The following is a 20,868-nucleotide window of genomic DNA, read 5'->3' on the forward strand; positions in this document are numbered from 1 at the left end:
TGAAATCAACCTAAGTGTCCATCAGCAGATGAATGGAGCCAGGTGTGGTGGCTTAGGTATGTAATCCCTGCACTTTGGGTGGCTGGGGCAGGAGAATCACTTGAGACCAGAAGTATGAGGCCACCATGGTCAACACAGCAAGACCCTGTCTCTACAAAAAAATGAAAAAATTAGCCAGGTGTGGTAGCGCGGGCCTGTAGTTTCAACTACTTGGGAGGCTGAAGCAGGAGGAGCGCTTGAGCCCAGGAATTCAAGGCTGCAGTGAGCTATAATTGCACTACTGCACTCCAGCCTGGGGAAAAGAACAAGACCCCATCTCAAGAAAAAAAAGAATGGATAAAGAAAATGTGGCATATATATTTGTGGAATACTATAGAGCCATAAAAAAAGAATGAGATCTTGTCATTTGAGGCAACATGAATGAGCCTGGAGGACACTGGGTTAGGTGAAATAAGTGAGGCATAGAAAGATAAATACCACATATGTTCTTGCTCATATGTGAAAGCTAAGAAATTTGATTGCATAAAAGTAGAGAGTAACACTGTTGTTACTAAAGGCTAGGAAGGGTGGGGAGTGGAGATAGAAAAGGCTGGCTAACAAATCCAAAATTACAGCCAGATAAAAGGAATACATTCTAGTGTATGATAGCACTGTAGGGTGATTATAATTAACATAATTTATTGTACATTTTCTAATGGCTAGAAGATTTCGAATGTTCCCAACACAAATAAATGATAAATGTTTGAAGTGATAAATTTGTGAATTATCCTGATTTTTTTTTTTTTTTTTTTTGAGACAGATCTTGCTCTGTTGCCCAGGCTGGAGTGCAATGGCGCGGTCTCGGCTCACTGCAACCTCTGCCTCCTGGGTTCAAGGGATTCTCCTGCCTCAGCCTCCTGAGTAGCTGGGATTACATGTGCCTGCCACCATGCCTGGCTGATTTTTGTATTTTTAGTAGAGATGGGGTTTCGCCATGTTGGCCAGACTGGTCTCAAACTCCTGACCTCAGGTGATCTGCCTGCTTAGCCTCCCAAAGTGCTGGGATTACAGGCATGAGCCACTGTGCCCGGCCAAGTTATCCTGGTTTGATCATTACACATTGTATACATGTATTGCAATATCACTCTGTATCCCATAAGTATGTATAATTATTATATGTCAATTAAAAATAACTTTAGGAAAAAGGAAGGGAGGAAGGAAGAAATTTTCAAATATTGGGGAGCCAATTGTTGAGTTTATTTAGTATTCAAAATGCAATAATATGGACAGTACTTTTGGAAACACTTCCTTTATGACTGGGATTTCACCAACTCCTTTCTGTGCTTATTGAATTACTGAAAATAATATCAAAAAGTGTTATTTCCTCTTCTGATTCCTCTAGGAGATGAAGACACAAATCACAGAGTCCAAATGACTTCAGCCAAAGTGGTTCTTCTTGGTTCTTAAGTCATTGTTTTGGAGTCAGCCCAGCTATCCAGACTATACCATCTGCACTGTGTCCTAAACTTTCTCACTTTCCCATCTGACTCTTCCTTGTATTTTTAGATTATCAACTCTTTCCTTTGACTCATCTCCCAATGTACACATGATCATCATCATTCTAATGAAAGGGAAAGAGTGTGTGGATCATCCAAAGGCGTGAGTTGTCCACACATTGCTCAAACGTATCTCTATTTGGCTTTCAGATGCATCATGTAGATTTTCATATAACCAGATAATTCACCCACTGCTCAGAAAACTGAGAATTCTTCTCTAAGTGGCAGTCCAAATTTGCAAACCACAGCTGTTTTTAGCAATTGAGTCATTGTCTTTCAAGTGCCAAAAATATCACCTATCATATTCCCCAGAGTTCAAAAAAAGAGGAAAGAGGAGAAAAAGCAAAGAACAAGTGGAGGATAAAGGTAATGTAAAGCTTCTCTAGTCACAGAAATTATTAAAAATAGCTATAATAACTATAACAACAATAATAATAGCAATAAGAGCTAGCATTCAATAACAATGAACAAAACAGGGCTTTCTCACATGACTTTCCTAATCTACCTAAGAAGGAGGGAGAATAGTATCCTTAGCATCTTCATTTTACAAACAAACAGACAAAATCAGAGAAATCAAGCCAGTAAGTGACTGGCCCAAAGCCACACATCTATACTTAAGCCAGGCCATCAGACTTCAAATCCTGGGCCTAATACCCTATTCAAACAGCCTTACCAGTGATTTATCAAGCCACTCCCACATGGCACCATTTTGGTGAAAAATCTGCCCCTTTTCTACCACTGTGGGCCTAATGGGGTCCTTAGGACTTCAATTCTACAAAGAGAGAAGAAACAAAGTACACTTCCAGCTTTGGGGTGAAGGTTCCAGGTATATAGACAATAAAACCTTACTTGGAAGGCCAGGCACGGTGGCTCACACTTATAATCCCAGCACTTTGGGAGGCCAAGGGGGGTGGATTGCCTCAGCTCAAGAGTTCCAGACAAGCCTGGGCAACATGGTGAAACCCTTGTCTCTACCAAAAACACAAAAATTAGCCAGTCGTGGTGGCATGTGCCTGTGGTCCCGGCTACCAGGGAAGCTGAGGTGGAAGGATTGCTTGGCCTGGGAGGCTGAGGTTCAGTGAGCTGAGATCCCGCCACTGCACTCCAACCTGGGTGACAAAGTGAGACCCATCTCAAAAAAAAAAGACTGGGTGTGGTGGCTCATGCCTGTAATCCCAGCACTTTGGGAGGCCGAGGCGGGCAGATCACGAGGTCAGGAGATCGAAACCATCCTGGCTAACATGGTGAAACCCCGTTTCTACTGAAAATACAAAAAAATTAGCCGGTTGTGGTGGCGGGCGCCTGTAGTCCCAGCTACTCAGGAGACTAAGGCAGGAGAATGGTGTGAACACAGGAGGTGGAGCTTGCAGTGACCTGAGATTGTGCCACTGCACTCTAGCCTGGGGACAGAGTGAGACTCTGTCTCAAAAAAAAAAAAAATTGAAAAAACGTGAAACCTAACTTGGCCCATCTTTGAAATGATTTGAGGAACTTGCAAGAAAGTCATTTGGCTAGTGCGTCCTAGTTTGTACTTTGGACCCTAATTCCCAAGAACCCTCCTCCCCACCCACCAGGGACTTCAGGAACAGTCAAAGCAACATCTCAACAATCAAAGTTTGGGGATCCTAGTCTAGTCTCCTAGCTCTCATGTCCCCAGGGAAGGCCAGTGCTCAGCACACCTTGGGTTGTGGTGAGAGAGACTCTCCTCTTGGAGGCCCTAACAACTGGGTCCAGACTGCTTTAGCCAATGAGAAGTCTATCCAGTGGTTCAAATCTCAGGGAATCCATGATCCAGCAACACCTCTAGCATATACTCACTTAAGGCAATATCTGGCAAGAGCTTTGTAAAAGAGAATCGGGGGAAAAAAACAGGGAAATGACTTAAAGCCTACTAAATGAAACAGGGAGGATGAAAGTGTGGAAGATCATATTTTCCAAAATGACTGCAAAACATTTCTGGTCTTATATGCTTTTCCAGAGTATTGCCACTCCCCCATCGAAAGGAGGAGCTTATTTCTTTTCGCCTTGAAGCTTGGTGGGTCTTTGGGACTACTTCAATGAATAGGATATGGCTAATGTGATGGCATGTGACTTCTGAGGTTAGGTTAGGAAAAGTGATACAGCATCCCTTGTCAGAGATGGGAGTGAACAAGTCTTCTGATGGTCCCAGATACTAACCTTTCAGTAATCCCAGCCTTTAGGTCTTTTAGCTCAGGCTTCAGACATCATGGAGCAGAGACAAACCATTCCCTCTGTACTCTTTGAGAATTCCTGACCCATACAATCCTTTGGTTTAATAAATGGCTGTTTTATGCTACTAAGTTTTGGGGTAATTTGTTGCACAGCAAGAGATAATCAGAATAGGAACCCTGGCTTGAGGGGACCCTGGGCATGCTCTCTTTGCAACTGCCAAAAGGTAAGTCCGGACCCTGCTGCGAAGCCTAGCCCTCTCCTGCCAGGTGCTTTCTGTATATAGTCATCTCTTAAGGGTTCCACTGTTCCTCCCTGTGACAGCACTTCCCCTTCCCCTTCTAAGTCCATTAGGCTTGTTTCTAAAGATCTGAATACCAATTGTGCACAGAGTTTTAGCTCTTTTCCTGGAGTTTATTGGGCCCAGATAAATCAGGAGGTAAGTTATTTCAGTTTTCAAACTGGTTCATATGGTCAAGGCATATGCAGTGGGGGAGGGTAACGGGAAGTGGGGATAAAGGAAAGAACCTAACTTCCAACACCTTTGTCTTAGTTCTGACCTACAGCCACTTGTTGTACTTAAATAATAACATGAGTGCAGTTAGAACCTTCACTCTCAGTGCCTTGATAGAACTGAATCATTTTACTTCCAACAACAACCCTCTGATCAAACTCAAAACTGGAAAAGCCAAAACTATAGGAACTTGACAATCTTGTACACTATTGTAATATAAACACTTAGAACAGTGTCTAGATATAGTAAGCACTCAATAAACATTTATTGAATGAAGCAATAAACAAATGAATTAATGACAGAAAATTCTTCCCTCCTTCTAGAGGGCAAGATGTAATATCTGATTAGCATAATGTGCTTAGAAAACTACAGTATTCAATAGGTTAACATTCTATTACATTAGGTAATGTGTTTTCAATCTGCTGAAAGTAAGTGTTAAAACTTACTTTACCTTGAGGGCAGAGACCATGTCTTATACCACTTTGTATCCCCAGCATCTGACACTTTGCCTTAGGTACTCGCTAAATGCTCAGTGAATATTTTTCACTAAATGAATATCAAACAGGGACTGGTAGAAATATTTCAAATCATTTAGTTCTCCTAGGCTTTACCTAGTGAAAGGCAGTGACAGATAAGGGTGCTGGCCAATGCACCTGATCCCTGGAGGGATCAGATTGGGATGTAGTAGTTCAGAAGTTCTGAGGCTTCTCAGCCTATTGAACTCTTGAGAACAAGAGAATTCCAGATGCTGTTTATAATCTGAGTATGACATTGGGATGAATACAAAAAAGGTGAAGCCTTCCACTTCAGCTCTCAAAACTGATGTTCTTTGATTTCTTCAAATAGGATTTCCTTTCAGAGCTATAAATGAGCTATTCGTTTGTCAGTTTATTAATTCATCTCGTATTTATTGAGAGCCTACTTATTACAATTTTTTTCCAAAGATTTGTTTAATTCGCTCAAGAAATAGCAAACTATTCAAAGGGTCCCCACTCCCTGGAGAAGAACCTTAACCGGGCAACCAAAGATAATAATATATTGTAGAGGCCCATGACAATTGTAGATGTAAGATCCTCACAATTTAGAATTAACTAATCCAGTATTTCAAAATGTGATCCATAATTGGTATTATGGAAAATCACTTGACAGATTATTAAAAATAGAGACCTCTGGGAGCCACTCCAGCCATATTAAATCAGAACCTCAGGAGTGAAATTAGAAACTTTAGTGAGCACCACTGGTGATTTTGATTGTCCTCAAGTCTGAGAATCACTGACCAAAGGTGTGCTGACAGCACCTACATGCAATTGCTTAATATAATATAGCTTTCCTCTCAACTTTACAAAATTAGGATCTTACTTGGCTAATTCTAAGACACCGAGGAACAGTGTAAATATGGCTTAGAATTGCCAGTGCCCCAGACTGGAATTTCACTGAATGAATATAATCATTTTCTCCCTTAAGTAACCTAAAATAAACCCCTCCAAAAAAGAAAATATCAGGTAAATCTATTCTTCCCTTACGAAACTCACAGTTTAGAAGCAATTAAAATAGAGATGCTTTAGGTCAGGCACAGTGGCTTACACCTGTAATCCCAGCACTTTGGGCGGCTGAGGCGGGTGGATCACTGGAGGTCAGGAATTCGAGACCAGCTTGGCCAGCATGGTGAAACCACGTCTCTACTAAAAATATAAAAATTGGCTGGGCGTGGCAGCTTGTGCCTGTAGTCCCAGCTACTTGGGAGGCTGAGGCAGGTAAATTGCTTGACCCCAGGAGGCAGAGGTTGCAGTGAGCTGAGATCATGCCACTGCACTCCAGCCTGGGCAACAGAGCAAGACTCCATTTCAAAAAAAAAAATTAATTAAAAACAATAGAGATGCTTTAAACCTTGATATGGCACACACAGACCCTTTTCAATTTGAAAAACAACAAATGACAGGCAACAATTGTGATGGGGGGCTTGTGACCATGCCCATCTGGACTGTACTATTTTCCTATTTTTCTACCCTGGTTCCCACAGTGCTGAGGCCCAGCTGGGACTTTGTGTCTTTTTCCTTGCCTTACCCCCAGACTTGCTCCTTTTCTTCCCAGGATACTTTTACTCACTTTCTGAATTTTCCTAATCTGGTCAGAGAGTGTGTCTAACAGGCGAGTTTTCAGGAAGTCCATCACCTTGACCACCCGGCCATCAATGTAGCAACTGGAACGAAAATAAAATAAGAATCAGATAAAATCTCAAGCAAAGGACTATAAATACATTTTTCTAGCCGGAGGTCTCTGTTGCCCGAGGAAACAAACCAGGGTTCCAACTGGGCTCTCACATTCTAAAAGGTTTTGACCCTGGGTACTTTTCAAACAAATAATAACCTTTTTATCTTCTCTATTTCCACTGCTATTTGTGGGCTAATACTGTTATTTTTTTCAGCTTTTGTCACATGAAACCCCATTGCTTACTTGACGGAATTGATGGAAATTCCATAATACAAATTGGGTAATGAGGAAAAACTTACTTTTTTTTCTCTTGGGGAAGTAATTTAACACCCATCCCATGCCCATCGCTAATCCCACCTTAAAGTAATAAAGGTATGTGAGAGGTTTGAAATAATACTCAATCATTTTAATAAGCTTTTTCATACCTTTAAATAAGAAAATAAATACAAAAGCAAAAATCTGACTTAGTGTAGTGAGTGAGTCTCCAGCTCATTCCTGCGGGCGAACACTCTGTAGTCAACCTGCTACCAAAATACGCCGTGGTTGCCTACTACCCCCAGAATGAATGAACAAAGGAATGAATGGTGTACAAAGGTGGAAGAGCCCTCTCCTAAAATAGTAACAACTTGATACTCATTGGTTTTTGTTTTGGTTTGGTTTTTCTTAGCTTAAATGAAACATTAAGTTATGTTGACACTATGTTGTAAATATTTGACCAAAACAGGCCCATCCAGCTTTGTGGAGATATCCTTTGTGAGACTCTTTGCTGAAGACTAAGCTAAGGCTGACACAGGGTTAGGTGACCTTCGTTACCTCAGACCTTCCCTTACCCCCATCTTGACAAAGTTCTGAATTCCATCAATTTCTAAATGCTTGTGATTCCTGGGTGCCTTTGCAATCCACTAAGTTATCCTTGGTTGCTGGCTAATGATAAATTATTTCATTTTTAAGAAGCAGCCACCCATCACTACATATTATAGAACTATGTGAAAATTATTTTCAGTGTCAACTCGCTATACCAACATGTGATGTATTGGAATGGCTAATTTTTAAATGTTTGTTTTATTGTAAGGCAGGTGCTTTCGTTGAGGTAAGGGTGGTGATCTACCCACTCAGCCTTCCTTTTGGCCTCACTTACCACTTCACGACATTTCCACAGAATCCAGTGCTTAAACCATTGGAATGTTGGAGCAAATTTGGGTTTTAGCCAGAAATATCTGAGTTCAAATTCCAGATCTGGTATTTACTAACTATACGATCTTGGGCAAGTTACGTAGTCTCTACGGGCCTCAGTTTTTTTATTCTTAAATGGGGGATAATATATCTTCTCCTCAGGCTTAATTGAGAATTAATGAGATAACAAACGTAAAGTTCCTGGCATACAGTAGGGACTGAACAACTTTTAGTTCTTTCTAATTGTCAGCTCACAAAGATGGGATTATAAACAATAGGAGACTGATTAAGTTATGTGTAAATATAGAATACTATGATAGTGGAATTTCTGAGTCAGGGGATACATGTAATTGAAAATTTTTGATGGTTACTTATATCAGGAAATAAAATAATAACATGTCCTTTGCCTCATCCCTTGTATAGATGCCAGACTCAGATCCAATAAACATTTATTATGTGCAACACACAGTGCTGGACATATCCATGTCCATTATCCTATCTCATAACCTGCTCATAGTAGTACTTCTTAATTAGCACCTCTGATTTTTGAAAAAAGATCAGATACATGGTATACTACATGGAAGCCAGGCATATTGAGACAGAGTAGTGTTAAAATTAAAAATAATTTAAGCAATGTTAATCTAACACACATTTGAGGAACATGAATACTTGATACTATATTATATGGTGACCAGGAATATAACAAGTAATGCATTATAATTATTCTTTTATTATTTAATCAAATATATTATAGTTTCCTCTTTTCTCAGTTTCCCAGTAACTACATTAAACATCAATATTTATAATTTTTGTTAGCAACACACATAGTTTAATACTTATTGAGATAAAAATTCCAGAGGTAATTTTTCAGTATGTAGGATTTCCTGTGAAGAACCTCTCTAGCCTACCCCAATCCGTGGCCCATGGTTGAGGGTTCCTTCACTCCTTTCTTCCTTCGTTTTCTCAAGTACCCAGAACCCGGAGTTACAAAACCTTGGTTCAGTCCCTTCTTTAAAGTGGGTTTCAAAAAATCCAAATCTATAGTATTTTCACAGGGTTGGTGTACTGATCACATAAGGAAAAATGCTGGGCATGGGAGCTGGCATATAAAACCTATTAAATAACCAGATCTACCCTGTTCAGATTACTTAACAGCCCAAGGCAGCAGAAACTTACACTGAAAGGCCATGGATGGGATGCGCAGGGGGAGCATCCCTCTGGAGGAGAGCATGCTACCCGCTGTAGAACTTGGAGTGAGGAAAGTGTAGAGCAGCAAGAACAGACTCTGGATTCCCAGCAGGGGTGAGGCAGAGGCATGGATGGAGATGGCTGTGATATGTTGTAAAAATGTGGAGTTTGAAAAGACTTAGTGGTCAGCTGGCCTAAAGCATGTAAGCTTGATACAATATCCCTTAGAAGTGATTTTCTGGTTCTGCTTGAACATATCCAGGGACAGGAATTCACTGTCATACACTACTAGGACTGTTTCACTGCATCACAGCTCTAATTGATGAAAAGCTCTTCTGACATGGCACTGAAATCTGATCCCTGTTACCTCCTCTCAATGGCTAACATTCTATCTTCTTGAACCCAGAAATAGTCCAATTGCTCCTTCATGTGATACATGGGAGATGAAATCCACTAACCTTGGCTTAAGCTTTTTAGCCTATTCTTGTCCCCAGTTTTAACCTTACAAGCTGGATCCAATCATTCTCAAGTGGTCTTGGGCTATTCCTATAGGCTGTGAATTGGATTGGAGCAGGAGGAGATACAGGCATGGAAACCAATAAACAAAGTTATCTTATCTCAATAGTGCTGGCACGAAATGATCTGGGTCTAAATAAGGGAGAGAACAAGAAAAGTGACAGCGAGCAGCCATGAAGGAAGAACAAATAAAGCTTCTGTAGAGGGTAAAAGAGAGGAAGGGAGTCACTGATGACCATGAACATATAAGAGAGATTGCCTTGGAGAACACTGTTGCCAAAGAAATGTAGGTTAGTCATATGGGAATACAATTTGTTAAGAGAGATGAAAGATACTGTCTGACATATCAAAAGTGTACAGAATATCAAGAAAAAACTACATACCAGGTAGCTCGAGATACGAGAAAGAGGTACAGAGAAGTTGAGACAAGAAATGTTGACGTGGGGGTCTTTTTCAGGTTGTAAGTAATGGACAAAGCCATGGCTGCAGATGAGCTCTTCAAGAGAATAAGGGAAATTAAAAGAGATGTCAGAGACCCTTTAAAATGCTTCTAAAATATGGCCCTGGGCATTGCCTCTACCTTTGACCCAGCTAAGGACCCTTCCTCCTCTAGCCTGATGATCACAGCATCTTTTTAATAACTTCAGTCTGAGTCCAATTCACATTTGAATGTCAAAGGAATCCTCACATTATACTGAGAAGTTTCAGCAACGTTCATCTGCAACCTTAAACCCACATTTATATTGTACTACGGAAATATGAACTTTGGTCACCCAGAATTCAGCATCGCTTTTAAGAGAGGGGATCATTTAACCATAGGGTATGGCCGGGGGCGGTGGCTCAAGCCTGTAATCCCAGCACTTTGGGAGGCCAAGGCGGGCAGATCATGAGGTCAGGAGCTCGAGATCATCCTGGCTAACACCGTGAAACCCTGTCTCTACTAAAAATACAAAACATTAGCCAGGCATGGTGGCTGGCGCCTGTAGTCGCAGCTACTCGGGAGGCTGAGGCAGGAGAATGGCATGAACCTGGGAGGCGAAGCTTGCAGTGAGCTGAGATCGCGCCACTGCACTCCAGCCTGGGCGACAAAGCAAGACTCTGTCTCAAAACAAAACAAAAACAAACAAACAAACAAAACCCATAGGGTATGAATTAACAATACCTAAACCTTTTTCTTTGATATTCTTGGACAACTAACTTACTGCCCTTACCCATTGTAAATGTGAAGCTTCTAAGAAAACATTCAGCATCAGCAATCTGTGGCTATTTGAAAGCTTCTTCCCAGTTACAGAGCTTTGGTTCTCTGATGGTAGTTGCATGTGGTGATAGGTCCAATCTAAATATATCATTTGTATCTGGGCATGAAGGAGGTGGAGTAGTCTGTGGTGACCATTTTGTAAGAATAAATTGCTAAAAATGGTGATAACGGTGATTTCTTTTTTTCTTTTCTTCTCTCTCTCTTTTTTTTTAAACCTAGCAGAATGGTCTAGAATCACCTAGACTGACACTTTTAGTTAAATCATAGTCATCCTTCAAGCTCCCTTGACATTCAGAATCACTTAAGATCATACCACAAGTGGCCGAGCTGTTCCACTAAAAACCAAAGCCAAAAAAGGCTGTGCAGAAATAACCTTTCTGAGAACTAGCACAAAGGCAATGAAGTGGAATCTTTCGTATTAATCCATGGTCAAAAGGTCTGTCTCGCCCAATGCCAGCAATTTATTCCTGCCTCTAGATTGGCAGCTCACATCAAGCATGTATCCAGGGAAGTGGCAAAGAGAGCAGACTATACAAAGTAAAAGGAACCACTTATCTGTGCATTCACCAACTCTCCTGTCCCCCTTAATTTTACATTTTAGTTCCAGCACAATACTCTTCATCTTATTTTATTTAGTGTTGTCCTTTATTTTTATTATAAAAGAACTAAATGCTCATTGTAGATGAATTAGAGAATGAACATGAACAAAATAGAAATAGGAAAATGGAAAATCACCTACAGTATAAGCACAACACCTAGAGAGGCTCATTGCAACATTTTGCTGCATACTCTTCCAGTTTTTCATAGTGAATAAACATAAAATTTCCCATAATTAGTTTTTCAATAAACCTGTATTCCAGATCCTATTCAACTAGCATTTAAACTTAAAATTGCTCCAAATGAGACATCCAAGCCCATCTCATGGGGATACTGTCAGAATGATTAGAGACTCCCAGTCAAAGCATCTTACTCTTATTTTAATTTCATTCTGGCCATTTAGAGGCCCTCTGCCAGGGGCAGAGCTCACCTCCTTCCTGTCTCTGTCAGCCAAGTTTTAACCCCATTCCCATCCCACTGACCCCCTTCCTCAGGCCACTAGATTCAGTCTTCAGGATTGTGCTATAATTAGCCACTTATGCCCATTAGGCTCTTAAAATATTTAATGAGGAGAGTTTGTTGGCTCCAGGGGCAGCTGGTTTTGTTTACCTGGCCCTTTACTTTAAAAGGAAAAACCTTTGCCCTTTATTATCTGACCCCTTCTTTTATTTCAGGTAATTGCGTTAGTGCGGGCTTCCCAATGCTCAGGAATTTCCGGACTTATTTTGCTCCCCGCTGGTTTCAAGGAGGAGGGGCAGTCTGCTCAGAATTCTAACACCCAGCCTGCTGACTGGGCAGGTAATTCCAGAAAATCGGGGCCTTCCCTACTGAAGGGGGAGGAGCTTGGATAATCATTAGAAAAACCCTGTTGACCTATAAAACCTATTCTGCCACCTCGAAGCAAATACTGGAGAAAGGCTGCTTTGAGTATTTAGGCTTTATAAATTGCACTTGCCCCTCCTCCACAGGCCCTCAGCCTGGGCCCCTGCTGAGCACTTGGCATCAAGCTTTTCTTCTGAGGCTACATTAGTTTTCATCTTCTTTGCAATGGGTCAACCTTCCTATCTGTGTTTCAGAGCTGCTTTGGGCAGGAAAGCTTAGATGAAATGAACGCTGTTACAAGGAAAGGTTCTACAGAATACAGATGTTTCTTTGGCTTTCTTAAACCAGTTCAAATAATTCCATACGGGAATCATCTAACCTACTAAAGGGACATAGTTCAGTAAGAAAGAGTTTGTACTCTGGAAAAATGGTATAGAAAAATAGTACAGGTAAAGGTCAGAGTTGTGAGCAATACTAAAGGCAAATCATGTCTTTAATGAAAAAATGAGTGCCTGTAAGATTTGATGAGCCAACCGAAGCTCAAGTGCTATGCCAATGGCTCCATTTTCTTCATCTTCTTGCTCTCCTAACTCTTTGCACACTTTGGGTCCTGCGCCTCAAGCCCAGACCCTTTTCCCCATATATCCAGAGTTGTATGTGGAGAGGCACTGAGTGTGGGCAGAGACTCAAATCATCTTGATCCCAGCCGTGTTAAGGAGAGGTGTACAGGAAGCTGGGAAAGGAAAGGGGTACGGAAATCATACGTAGCTCCAGCCATTGGAGTGGGCTCTGGGGAGGGACCTCTGAAAATGTTCAGAATAGTAGCAGGTGATGGCACCAGAATTGTGGGCAGAAGTGGATCCATGTGCTTTTGGTCTGAAACTTACAGAAGTTGTGGGGCCCTCTTTAAGAAGAGGAAATCAAAAGTACAAAACAAGGCTGGGCACAGTGGCTCATGCCTGTGGTCTCAGCAATTTGGGAGACCAAAGTGGAAGGATTTCCTGAGGCCAAGAATTTGAGACCAGCCTGGGCAACATAGCGAGACCCTCATCTCTACAAAAAATAAAAAAATTAGCTGGGCGTAGTGGCACAGGAGGATCACTTGAGCCACAGAATTCGAGGTTACAGTGAGCTATTATGGCACCAGTACTCCAGCCTGAGTGACAGAACGAGACTCTCTTAAAAAAAGAAAAAAAATTAAAAAGCAGTTTTTAAACTACAAAACACATAATAGGTACAAAAGTAAATATTTATATCGAATGACAAATCACAGCAAACTCCCAGAAACTTAGAGAATCGAGTTCCTTTCTTCTGAGAGCTCTTCAGGCAATTTACCAGAAATGTTTACATAATGCTTCCTCATACCAATCTGCCCCCATCCCCTTACTACCTAGAACATCCTACAACTCTCAGCACTCATAGGAATCCATGCAAGAGAGGGGTCTGAAGCTTAATTCATTAGCTTCATGGTAAATTTAAATTGTGAGGCATCAATAACAGGAATGATAGGGTCTAAGTTGCCAGAACCCAACCATCTATGTGCAGTATTTTAAAAAATTCAGTGTTTGCAGCACTATTCACAATAGCAAAGACTTGGAATCAACCCAAATGTCCATCAGTGACAGACTGGATTAAGAAGATATGGCACATATACACCATGGAATACTATGCAGCCATAAAAAAGGATGAGTTCGTGTCCTTTGTAGGGACATGGATGCAGCTGGAAACCATCATTCTTAGCAAACTATCGCAAGAACAGAAAACCAAACACCACATGTTCTCACTCATAGGTGGGAATTGAACAATGAGATCACTTGGACACAGGAAGGGGAACATCACACACTGGGGCCTATTGTAGGGAGGGGGAGGGGGTGGGAGAGGGATAGCATTAGGAGATATACCTAATGTAAATGATGAGTTAATGGGTGCAGCACACCAACATAGCACATGTATACATATATAACAAACCTGCACGTTGTGCACATGTACCCTAGAACTTAAAGTATAATAAAAAAAAAAATTCAGTGTTTGTAAATTGGGGGTTGCTTATACTGTTACCATATCCTTTCCCTGGCCTCTTTTCATGTAATTGTCATTGTTTGTGGCAGGATAGCACAACTCAACTATAATTAAGTTAGTATATTACTAACTAGGAGAAAATAGAAAGGAGAAAGAAGAAGGGAGGAGTCTTACATATATTAAGTTCCTTCTTATTTGCTATTTTACATATAGTGTCATTTAATCTTCATGAACACTCTCTATTTTGCAGATTAGAAACTACAGCTCACATGGTATTAGTAAGTAGGAAACCAGAGATCATATAGGCACTAAGTAACAGATATCAAAAACTTTTCCTTCTGTACTTTGATCTGCCAAGTATCCCAACAATACAGCACCATGCTTACTTCATTGGTCCTGTAGTCAAGTAAAATTGTTTTTCAACTGCCTTTAGTCTTGCCTACTTCAACCAAATTTAAACAATATTGAACTAAATGCAAATTTCTCAAGAAAACAAAACAATTACAACAAAACCAACCCCAAACAATAACAAAAGCAAAAACCGGGGTAGATAAGTAAAAGCATGGAGGTGGTAAAACTACTCTTTTCTTTGTGAAAAGTTTTCAAAGTGTTTTAGTAATTGTTATATAAAGAAAAGGGGGCTCCATGGTCAAACAAGTTTAGGAAATGCTGGGTTAAAACCAAATTAAGTAGTACTTCCTGTTTCAGCCATGATAGAATTGAACAGCAACCAATTCAGGCTGCAATTCTTGAGAGACGGTAGGGCACATGAGGTGAACTTCAGATCCCATTCAGCTGAGCTTGCTCCTTGGGACAGGGTAAAGATAGTTTACTGATTACCAAAAATTTGAGCTTCCCTTCCACAGTGCTGAGCTATTGCCAAGAAGCAGCTGCCCAGCCAGAACCTACATTTTTGCCCCTCTTACATGGTAGAGGCAGGGGAATGCCAAAGCAATGTGAGCAGAAATAATGTGTCACTTCAGGCTAAAGTAGATGTAGGTGTTTTTCACTTTTGAGCAGAAATTAAGAAGCCATGTCTTCTTTGTAGTGTCTGTCCCCATTGCCAGCTGAATGGAAGAGTCTCTGAGGAAAAGCCACAAAATGGTAACTACCTGGGTCCTGGAATGGCCACATGTGAGGCCATCCCCGAGGCACATCAGCAGTGGACTGTCACGTTAGTGAGAAACAAACTTCTACTGCCAGTCCACTGAGATGTGGGGATTTCATTGTTAAAACAATTTGTGTTAAATTAACTAATATATGGGTATTCATTACAACAAAACACCTTTATACCAATCAATCTGTTCAGCCAACAGTTCATAATAAAAGAGTTTTTCCTTTGAGAAGAAATTGTCCTTGTATGAAAATTAAAAAGATTATCCTGGAGAACTTACTTACAATTCTAGTTTGAATGGACTGAGTGTCTATCAGTGATTGGCTGAATAATAACTTTCATTCTAATCCCATGCAAGAACAGTTGATGAGGGGAGATATTATTCTTATTTTTCTATATTTAGACATACTGAGCCTGGTGTTAAAAACACAGTGACCAAGGTGATTACTAATGACCAAAAAGGACATGGAATCTAGAATGTTGGAAGGGAGGCCAGTTAATAAAGATCACATATCAGTAGGCGGCAGCCTTCTGACTACATAGAATATTCTCCATTAGGCTTCTAGATACCTTAGTTTTCACTCAGGGACAGCCAATAGTTTGAGGTAGATTTATTGAGACATTCTCATTATTTTGTACCTCACTGACAACATGAAATCACATGTCCTAACTTGCATGCATCACAAAAGCTAGAGGTTCAACTCTAGCCTGCATGATGTTTCTTATGTCCAGACAACCCAACATACACATCAAACTGCTTTTCTACCTACACTCACCAACACCCTGTATATTTTAGTTCCTGTACCTAACTTTTACAACCGGCAAACTCAATGTCATAGAGCTATACCTTCTTAAAGGATGCTCACTGTGAAGAATATTGCACTGAAAGGATATCTTACCTCACCATGATTCTTTTCATGACAATTTCCACTTCTTTTTTTTTTTTTTTTTTTTGAGACGGAGTCTCGCTGTGTCGCCCAGGCTGGAGTGCAGTGGCCGGATCTCAGCTCACTGCAAGCTCCGCCCCCCGGGTTTACGCCATTCTCCTGCCTCAGCCTCTCAAGTAGCTGGGACTACAGGCGCCCGCCACCTCGCCCGGCTAGTTTTCGTATTTTTTAGTAGAGACGGGGTTTCACCGTATTAGCCAGGATGGTCTCGATCTCCTGACCTCGTGATCCGCCCGTCTTGGCCTCCCAAAGTGCTGGGATTACAGGCTTGAGCCACCGCGCCCGGCCAATTTCCACTTCTTTGTTTAAAAAGAAAAGCTAGTTCTCACCATATAAAGCCTTTAAAGGGATTATTTACTATGAAGATATATTCATGTGCATACAAACCTGTGTGTAGATATGTGTTAAAAGAAACAGAAAGAGATTGAGAGGGAGAGACAGTCAGTTCTGTATGATGCAAATCACATCAGGACCAGGAAATAAAATTTAAGTTCCTTGAACTAGTGCTCAGAATATATAATATTTGAAACTGATAGATGACTCAGTTAAATTTATTCAGCTAATAGGAATTCTAATGTCATAATTATAAGGTAAAATTTCACATGTCTGACACGTCTCGCGGCGGAGTAACAGTAGATGCCTTCTTTACCATCCTTCGCGTCCAGAGAAGGATTCAAGGGAATTTGAAGAAATGGTGCTCAAGAGAGCCTATTTTTTTTCCATCTCCAATCCTCCTACAGAATGCAGCTTTGGTTATCTAACCAAAAAGAGTCTGAGAATTGTAGAAATATCAGCATATTCGTCTCTGTGACTGAGGTAAAGTTTGCTTCAACACAAAGAGGAAAGCAAGCTTGACGCGTATCATTTGAAGTATGTGGTAAGTAGGAGGGTAGATCTCCTTTAAAAAACTAGTGTCCTTTTTTGTTGTTGAGACGGAGTCTCGCTTGCCGCCCAGGTGGGGTGCTGGCCGCCGATCGTGCAGCTCACTGGCGAAGCTCCGCCAAGGCTCCGCGCGCGAGGTTTTACTGCCATTCTCCTGCCTCAGCCTCCCGAGTAGCTGGGGACACAGGCGCCCGCCACCTCGGCCCGGCTAATTTTTTGTCTATTTATTTTTACGTAGAACGGGGTTTCACCGCGGTTAGCCAGGAGGTGCTCCATCTCCTCGACCTCGTGATGCGCCCGTCTCGGTCCGCCCAAAGTGGCGTGGATTATGCAGGCTGAGCACGGCGCCGCCTTTTTTCTTTTTTCTTGAGCTGGAGTGCTCGCTGCTGTCGACCCAGGCTGGAGTGCAGTGGTGTGATTTTGGCTCACTGCAACCTCCGCCTACCAGGTTCAAGCAATTCTCTGCCTCAGCCTCCCAAGTAGCTGGGATTACAGGCACCCGCAACCACTCCTGGCTAATTTTTGTATTTTTAGTAGAGACAGGTTTCACCATGTTGGTCAGGCTGTTCTCAAACTCCTGACCTCAGGTGATCCACCTGCCTCGGCTTCCCAAAGTGCTGGGATTACACATGTGAGCCACCACGTCCGGCCAGAAATAGTTCCATTTTTAAAAGTTAATTAACGACAGAAATAAAAAGAATTGCTCCATGAAAGAAACAATGATAGTTAACTTTCTAAATTAAGATCAAAAAGGGTAAAATTTCATTTAATATATTGTCATCACATATTTTAGACAATTAAAGTAGAAGCAAGTATATACATAGAATGAAAGGAAAATAGGGAATAGGAAGGTAAGAGTCAGGTGAGGAAGGAAACACCAACATAGTGCATTGGGGATCTTTTGGTTCCCCCAAGCCAACTCACCTTCTCTGCCTCTGTTCTTTACATCTGTGTATCCTACTAAGCCTCATCATTCAGCAACCAGTCCCACATACACCCTTTCAGCCATCTGCTTTTTCATCACCAAGTCCATAAAGTGACCTCCCATGATTCACTAGCTTTATACCACCACCTGTCCAATCCTACCTCGGTTAGTGAAACACAACAGAGCAGTTTTTACCCCCTGCCCATTCCCAATCTCCCACTATCTAGCACCTACTCCAAATCCCCTGAGTTCTGTCACTTGAGTGGCAAACCAAGCCTCAATCTCCACTTTCATTCTCCAGGCAGTGCAACCCTTCTTGGCAAAACTACAAGGTCTACATGACTGATCTTTGGAGACCTTCGTCTGTTCAGCCTTCTCCACACAAAGCCTAGGCTTAATTAAATGGTATCTTGGCTAAAATGTGACCTGGACTCTCTCTCTCTCTTACCCAGTGGTTCTTAATCCTGACTGAATTTGCATTAACTAAGATAATAATTATTCAAACAAAATTTTTACTTACTGGATAGCAATCTGGACAAGGAGCTAGGAGACTCAGGTTTTCCAATCATTGGTCTTGTCACCTTAAGCAAGTCACTTAGATTCTTTTGTCTTCTTTCATCTACCTAGGTTTTTAAGCGTAGATCAAGGATGGCTAATAACTAATTGTATTCTATCAGTTTTTGCCTCACATATTTTGACACACTGTTGTTAGGTGCATACATGTTTAGGATAATTCTTGGAGAATTAATCTATACATCATTATGTAATGGTGCTCTTTATCCCTGATAATTGTCCTTGTTCTGAGGTCTGCTTTGTCTGAAACAGAGCTGCTTCAGCCATCCTTGGATTTGTGTGTGCATGGTGTACTTCTCTCTTTACTTTTAACCTATCTGAGTCTTTATGTTTAAATTGGGTTTATTGTAGACAACATACGGTTAAGTTTGTTTTTATATCCTTCCTGACAATCTTTGTCTTTTAATTGGTATATTTAGACTATTCACATTTAGAATGATGATTAATATAGTTGGGATTAATATCTATTATGCTGTAAGTGTTTTCTATTCCTTGTATCTGTTCTTTTTTTAATCTCTTCTGTTTCTGTTTTCTCTGGTTTTAATTGAGCATTTTATATAATTACATTTTATCTCCTCTCTTAGCATACTATTATACTTCTTTCTAAAAAGTTTTATGTGGTTGCCCTAGAGTTTCCAATATACATTTTTAATGAATCTAAGTGTGTCTTCAAATAACCCTGTACTGCTTCATATGCAGTACAGGTAATAATAGAGTATCCTAAATTTATCCCACCCTTCATTTCTATCATTCATTTCCCTTATATATATGTTATAATAACCCAGTACATTGTGGCTATTATTATGTTGAACATTTATCTTTTAGACAAACTAAAATAAGGAAAATAAAATTTTTATTTTACCTTCATTTATTCCTTCCCTGACACTCTTCCTTTCTTTATGTAGACTTGCAATTCTTACCTATATCACATTCCTTCTACCTGAAAAGCTTCTATCAATCTCTGATACAGGGAAAGTCTGCTGGTGATAAATTCCCTCAGTTTTTGTTTGAGAAAGTCTTTATTTCTCCTTCACTTTTCATGGATAATTTTGCTGGATACAGAACTCTAGGTTGGTGAGATTTTTTCTTTCAACATTTTAATGATTTCACTCCACTATTTTCATGCTTGCATTGTTTCTTATGATACTTCAGATCCTTGTTCATAATTGCTTCATATGAATGCACTTCATTGCCTTGTTCCTCTTTAGGTAAGGTATTGTTTTCCTATTGTTTTTCAAGATTTTCTCTTTTATCTTTGGTTCTCAGCAGTTTGAATAGAATATGTCTGGCTGTAGTTTTCCTGGAATTTATCCTGCTTGGTGTTCCCTGAGCTTCCTGGATCTGCGGTCTTATACCTGTCATTAATTCCAGAAAGTTCTTTGCCATTATTGCTTCAACACTTGAATTACTTAAAGCCATTATTATTTCATTATTCTTCTGCTCTGTTTTCTCCTTCTTCTCCTTCTGCTATTCTAATTATGTGTATGTTACACATTTTGAAATTGTTCCACATTTCTTGGCTATTCTGTTGTTTTCATTCTTTTACCTTTCTGAATTTCAGTTTGAGCACTTTCTATTGACTTATCCTCAAGCTCACCAATTCTTTCATCAGCTATATCCAGTCTACTGATGAGCCTACTAAAGGCATTCTTCATTTTTGTGACAATGTTTTTTATTTCTATCATTTCCTTTTGATTCCTTTGTAGAGTTTCTATCTCTCTACTTGTATTAACCATCTATTTTTGCATGTTGTCTACTTCCATTAGAGCACTTAATGTATTAATCATAAATTCTCCATCTAATAATTCTAATAACTATGTCATATATAAGACTGGTTCTGATACTTTGTTCAGACTGTGTTTTTTCATGCTTTTGGCTTACTTTGTAATTTTTTGTTGTTGAAAACTGACATGCTGAATTAGGTAATAGGAATTGAGGAAAAAGACTTTTGGCGTGAAGTTTTGGGCGAGGAGTTAGATTGTGTTTGCTATATCTGTAGATGCCAGAGGCTTCAAATTCCTCTAGTATCCTTGTTTATGCCTCTTTTCTTGACTTTAGGCTTTCCTAATTACTCCTCTTCAGAGAGAATTTGTGTCTGGTGAACTCTATCAGCTGTATTCACAGTTACTATGCTGCTGGTGTGGCAGTAAGTTGTGGGAGAAGGGAAGTGTTCTGTAACTTTACGGTTAAATCTCAGTCTTTTAGTGGACCTGTGTCTCTGGGCTATGATCTTCACCTTTTTTTTCCGCAGTAGTATAGCTTTCCCTCTCTATGTAAGACAGAAAGGCTAGAGGGGGTTAGAGTGGGGGGAATGCCCTTTCCCATCTGGGATAAGGCTTGGAGAGTTGGCTTTTTAAATGGAAAATGCTATGGTCATATTTCACAATGATTTGCTCTCTCTCCC

At 40.5% G+C, this 20,868-nt stretch overlaps 1 protein-coding gene across 4 annotated transcripts in view; it reads right to left on the reverse strand.

Annotated features, from left to right (window-relative positions):
• The window catches only part of HPSE2 (heparanase 2 (inactive)), a 775,791-nt gene that overhangs the window by 180,332 nt on the left and 574,591 nt on the right, over positions 1-20,868 (reverse strand). For all 4 annotated transcript variants that reach the window (XM_017880548.1, XM_017880540.1, XM_017880532.1 and 1 more), the window contains one exon: positions 6,346-6,439. In XM_017880548.1, coding sequence (XP_017736037.1) covers positions 6,346-6,439 — 94 coding nt within the window. The remainder of the gene's footprint in view (positions 1-6,345; positions 6,440-20,868) is intronic.

Source organism: Rhinopithecus bieti, unplaced genomic scaffold, assembly GCF_001698545.2.
Source record: "Rhinopithecus bieti isolate Rb0 unplaced genomic scaffold, ASM169854v2 scaffold_425, whole genome shotgun sequence".
Lineage (NCBI taxonomy): Eukaryota > Metazoa > Chordata > Mammalia > Primates > Cercopithecidae > Rhinopithecus > Rhinopithecus bieti.